This window comes from Scyliorhinus canicula, chromosome 17 (assembly GCF_902713615.1).
Source record: "Scyliorhinus canicula chromosome 17, sScyCan1.1, whole genome shotgun sequence".
NCBI lineage: Eukaryota > Metazoa > Chordata > Chondrichthyes > Carcharhiniformes > Scyliorhinidae > Scyliorhinus > Scyliorhinus canicula.
The window spans coordinates 113,679,866-113,685,999 of NC_052162.1; the positions used below are offsets into that span (position 1 = coordinate 113,679,866).

Sequence of the window (6,134 nt, forward strand, 5' to 3'; positions counted from 1 at the left end):
TCTTCAGAACTACTTTCTCACTAATACTAATCTCTTTCAGTTCCTCGTGCTCACTAATTCCTTGCTTCTCCAGTGTTTTTGGGACAATTTCATCCGTATAGAGACACACATTGTTTAGTTTCTCTGCCATTTCCTTATTCCCCATTATAAACTCTCCTGTCTCTGCCTGGAATGGACCCACATTGGTCTATGCTAATCTTTTCCTTTTCACATTCCTATAGGAGCTTTTCCAGTCGGTTTTTATGTTTCTCCCCAGTTTGCTCTCATATTCTATTTTCTCTTGATCAGTTTATTGATCCTCCTTTGCTGAATTCTAAAACAAGTTCCCAATCCTCAAGCTTGCTAATAGTTTGGCCACTTTATGAGCCTCTTCCTTTGATCTCATGGAATCATTAATTTTTCTTGTTAGCCACGGTGGCATCACCGTTGGATTTTTGTTCCCTGAAGGAATCTATATTTGTTGTATATATGTGAAATGAAAGTTGCCAAAGGACCAGAGGACCACAGGCTGATCTCCTCTTCGAGAGCGAGAGAGATGACTGGTGGTTAACCTGAGGGTCACCACACCTCAGGCGAGGGGCAATGTTGAGACGGTGGACCCTTCATGGATAACCTCAGCCAGTGTGACAGTTGAACCCCGGCTATTGGAGTCATTCCGCATCATGAACCAGCCATCCAGCCAACTGAGCTAACTGACCCTCCTGTAGATATATAATAATTCATTAAATATTAGCTATTGCTTGTCTCCCATCATACCATTTAATGTGGTTTCCCAGTCCCCGTCAGACAACTTGTCCCTCCTACCCTGATAGTTTTCTTCTGTGGGAAACACCCAGATAAATTAAACAAAAAAAACATGGGCTGGATTCTCTGATGCTGCGACAACCAAAACGTCAGCCCCCCCCCCCCCCCCCCCCCACCGATGCTCTGTCCGGCGGGGGGTTAGCAGCTGCACCACATAAAGCCCCCGGCATTACCTGCCGATACGGATGCAGAATGGCCGGGTCTGTGGCCTGCATGTGGCCGCTTCCAGCAGCCGCGCTGCATAACATGGTGCCGGCCACGCATGGACACGGCCTGCCAAAAACAGCCCCCTGTAACCCCCTCCCTCACAACCGCCGGACTACCCCCCAACAATCCCCCCAGCCAGTGAAATGGCTCCCCCCTCCCCCGACAATGGCAGTGCTTGAGTCCGCCATTTGTGAGGGGGCAGAGCATCAGAAAAATGGCACTGCCACCCAATTTCGGGGTAAAAATGGATTCTGCGCACGATCGCTGAATGCATTTTCGCCGTCGGCAATGGGAGAATCCAGCCCGAAAGAACTACCAGGGCCCATCTTCATGGCAATGTGGCATGATTTTGGAGGAACCAAACAGAAATGAAAACTGAATACCGTCTCACTTCCAAACACCCCTTCACCCCTTGTGAAATTTGAAACCAGATATTCGCAACAAGGCTCGAAGAGCTTCAACCCACTGAAGGGAAAGCTATGAAACCAGCCAGTCCGGCAGAAAGAAACCCATCACCCATCCTCATTGACCAACTGACAGAATGAACAAAATGCAGTCCTGGGTGTAACTGAGAGCAGAAACAATCACAGCAGAATCCAACCCCTATAATCACTTGTGAACTTGTTGGTGTCTCAGCAGGCGCGATGAATAATGGTTTCCCTTCCCACACTGAGAGCAGATGAACGGCCTCTACCCAGTGTGAACTCGCTGATGTGTCTGCAGGTGGGATGGATCACTCAATGCCTTCCCCTACTCAGAGCACGTGATTGCTTTGTCCCCAGTGTGAACTTGCTGGTGTCTCTTCAGGTTCGATAAGTCAGTGAATGCCTTCCCACACTGAGAGCAGGTGAATGGCCTCTCCCCAGTGTGAACTCGTTGGTGTGACTTCAGTCTGGGTAACCGAGTAAATCTCTTCCCACACTGAGAGCAGATGAACGGCCTCTCCCCAGTGTGGACTCGCTGGTGTCTCAATAGGTGGGATGAATCTCTGAATCCCTTCCCACACTGAGAGCAGGTGAATGGCCTCTCCCCGGTGTGAACTCGCTGGTGAACCCGCAGAGTGGATAACTGACTGAATCCATTCCCGCACTGAGGGCAGGTGAACGGCTTCTCCCCAGTGTGAACTCGCTGATGTTTCTTCAGGCTGGATAATTGAGTGAATCCCTTCCCACACTGAGAGCAGGGGAATGGCCTCTCCCCAGTGTGAACTCGCTGGTGTGACTTCAGGTTAGATAACTGAGTGAATCCCTTCCCACAGTGAGAACAGGTGAACGGCCTCTCTTCAGTGTGAACTCGCTGGTGGGACTTCAGGCTGGAGATTTGAGTGAATCCTTTCCCACACTGAGGGCAGGTGAACGGCTTCTCCCCAGTGTGAACTCGCTGGTGTTTTTTCAGGCTGGAACACAGTGTGAATCCCTTCTCACACTGAGAGCAGGTGAATGGCCTCTCCCCAGTGTGAATGCGTCGATGAATCTCCAGCTGAGATGGGATTCTGAATCTCTTCCCACAGTCCCCACATTTCCACCGTTTCTCCAGGGTGGGTGAGTCCTTGTGTCTCTCCAGGTTTGTTGATTAGTTGAAGCCTCGTCCACACACAGAACACGTGTACGGTCTCTCCCCGCTGTGACTTGTGTGATGTTTTTTCAGGCTGTGTAGCAGGTTAAAGCTCTTTCCACAGTCAGTGATCTGGAACACTCTCGTCTTGGTGCTTTTCCAGTCACACTGATGTTTAAAATCTTTTGATGCTGACAGATCCGGCAAACATTTCTCCTTTTAGATTCAAAGGCCGAATACTCAGATCCCAAGGTATCAAGTGATTCTGTAAGACCGAGACGTGACAATTGAGATTTCAGTCTGTAATTCCTCCTCTTGTAATATCTGTAAAAGGAATTTACAAAAGTCAGCACTCAGTCCAGGATAGAAATTCAGAACAGATAATTCTAGTTTCTATGGAACATTCCTTCCTCTCATCCCCCAATCCCTCATCTCCAATACCTATTCCCCATACCTGTTATAATTTCCACGACATCAGGGATTCTATAATTAGGGGAACTGATAACATCCTTTGGAAGCAGGACGGAGAGTCCCACAGGGTATGTTGCCTGCCCGGTGCCCGGGTGATGATCATAACTTGCCAGAAGTCCCGACAAAATTAATAGTCGATAGAGGACAGGGACTTAATACAATTAACATAACTATACCATCACTAACTAGGAAACTAATGGAATTAAAGAGTGACAAATCCCCAGGACCTGACGGTTTCTAAGCGAGGGTGTTAAAGGAAGTCGGAGAGCACATTGTACAGGGCGGACCCGGGGGTGAAGAGGGGCACATGGGACGGTTTTTAGATGAACTAGTTTCCACATTTGGAGGAAGAGAAGAGGCAGGCACTAGGGAAGCTCATGGGGCTGAGTAAGGTATTGGATAGCAGAAGGGTTATGAAGTCGGGGAACGCCCCAGAGCTCGATGGCTACCCAGCGGAATTGTATAAGGGGTTTGCGACAATCCTGGCACCACAGCTCTTAGCGGAGGTCAATGAGGCATTGCTCCAGGTGTCCATGGATGAGAAGGCATTCGACCGGATGGAGTAGCGGTTCCTGTTGGAGGTTCTGGGAAGGTTCGGGTTTGGGCCAAGGTTTGTGATATGGGTGCCTGTTATATGTGGCACCGCAGGCGAGTGTGCGGACCAATGACATGGGTTCATGGAACTTTGAGTGCACAGGGGAACAAGGCAGGAGTTCCCGCTGTCGCCACTGCTATTTGCGCTGGCCATAGAGCCTCTGGCAATGGCTCTTATGGGATCGGCTGAGTGGCAAGGGATTCCGAGGGGACGTAGGGAGCATCGGGTGTCGCTATACACCGACGATCTACTATTGTATGTTTCTGACCTGCTAGAGAGCATGGAGAGGATCATGGGACTGTTGGGGAAGTTTGGGGTGTTCTCGGGATACAAGTTAAATGTAGGGAAAAGTGAAGTGTTCCCGGTGAACGAGTTGGGTCAGTGAGGCAATCTAGGGGGCATGCCATTTAAGCTGGCCAGAGACAGATTCAGATACCTAGGGATTCAGGTAGTGAGGGAAAGGGTAATGCTACACGCTGCACTTGACTTTGGCAGGGAGGGTCCAAGTGGTGAACATGAACATTCTGCCGAGGTTCATATTCCAGACACTCCTGATCTTTGTACCGAAGGCCTTCTTTCGAAAACTGGATATGATTATTTCAGACTTTATATGGGCAGGGAAGGTGACAAGGGTTAAGACCCTGTTGCAGAGACAGAGGTAAGAAGGGAGGGTTGGCATTGCCAAACCTGCTACATTATTACTGGGCGATGAATGTGGAGAAGGTGAGGCTGTGGTGGGAAGGAGAAGGGGTGGAATGGATGAGGATGGAGGAAGAATCCTGTCGGGAGTCCAGCTTGAGGACGATGGTGACGGTGGCACAGCCAATGGCGCCAAGGAAACACTCGGAGAGCCCTGTCGTGTAGTCCATGGTGAAGATCTGGAACCAGCTGAGGAGGCACTTTAGGATAATGGGGATGTCGGTGTTAATGCCATTGTGCAAAAACCACGGTTTTCAGCTGGGGAGGATAGATGGCATGTATAGGAAGTGGAGAGAAGTGGGGTTGCTTAAGGTGAGGGATCTGTACCTGGAAGAAGGGTTTCCCAGTATAGAGGAACGAAGGAGAGGTTAGAGCTCCCAAGAGGAAGTAAGTTTAGGTACCTGCAGGTACCTAACTAATGGCAGCCGTTAATCTAAAAGTTTTCTCAGGGAATGTACGGGCATCCATCATCCTATCAGAAGGAAAAAGATCCTCTCCGTTCTTTAGGAGAAAGTTGACATAGCTTTATTACAGGAAACTCATCTGGATGATGAGGAATACTTTAAATTGAGGCGGGATTGGGTGAGGCAGGTTTTTTTTGCCTCCTTTTCATCAAGTAGCAAGAGTGTGACAATCGGCTTGTGGATGTTTGGAGAACTTTGCACCCGAGGGGCGGAGATTTAATCTTCTTTCCAGCCCCACATTGTCATACTAGAATCGACAACTTTTTTAATATCAAGGATGATCCTACACCTGGTGTCCTCTTGCACCGTAGTGAACATCGATTGTGGCCTTTAATGCTCCCCTTTCTGGGGAAGAGGTGTCAAAGACCATGAAGGAGCTGTAGCCGGGTAAAGCACCGGGACCGGATGGCTGTGGGTGTGAGTTTAATCGGGGGTTTGAGGGTTTGTTAGACGCGTTGAGGGCCTGTATTGTCACTCTTTAGACTCGGGGATGCTGCCACTGACTCTTCATGAGGCTAATATCTATTTGATTCGTATTGGCTAATCTCTCTTTTGAATGTTGATTTGAAACTGCTGTCTAAAGTTCTGGCGAGAAGGCTGGAGGACATCCTTCTGACAATCATGTGGGAGGACCAGACTGGGTTTATACGGGGAAGGTTTTACAGTAACAATGTTGGAAGGTTGCTGAATATGATTCAGGCTTTTCAGAAATATGCATTGGATGGGCTGGTGATCTCCTTCAATGCAGAGAAAGCTTTTGCTCGAGTCAAATTATTTGGTGCATTTGGTGCGAGTCTTCAGATTGGGTGAGGATTATATCGAGTGGATTAAATTTTTATAGAATCATAGAATTTACAGTGCTGAAGAAGTCTGCACCATCGGGTCTGCACCGGCCCTTGGAAAGAGCACCCTACCCAAGCCCACACCTCCACCCCATCCCTTTAACCCAGTAATCCCACTTAACCTTTTTGGACACTAAGGGTAATTTAGCATGGCCAATCCACCTAACTGCACATATTTGGACTGTGGGAGGAAACCGGAGCACCCGGAGGAAACCCACGCACACATGGGGAGAACGTGCAGACTCCGCACAGACAGTGACCCAAGCCGGAATCGAACCTGGGACCCTGGAGCTGCGAAGCAATTGTGCTATCCACAATGCTACCATGCTGCCCCAAAAGGTAAAGTCACCAAAATTCCAGAAGACCATTGGCTATTTTCCCCTTTTGAGGGGTAGAGCTGACTGGTGGTGATTTAATATGAGGATCACCACACCTCAGGTGAGGGACAAGGTTGAGAAGGTGGGATCTTCATGAATAACCTCAGCCGGGAATTAAACC

General features: G+C 49.0%; 1 protein-coding gene across 1 annotated transcript; it reads right to left on the reverse strand.

Annotated features, from left to right (window-relative positions):
• Positions 1-1,185: 1,185 nt before the first annotated feature.
• On the reverse strand, positions 1,186-2,379 carry LOC119952235 (gastrula zinc finger protein XlCGF8.2DB-like; the record flags this gene model as incomplete). Its single annotated transcript, XM_038775887.1, has 1 exon — positions 1,186-2,379. A coding segment is annotated over one exon (618 nt), but the record flags the coding sequence as incomplete, so codon positions are not given.
• Between the last annotated feature and the right edge of the window lie 3,755 nt (positions 2,380-6,134).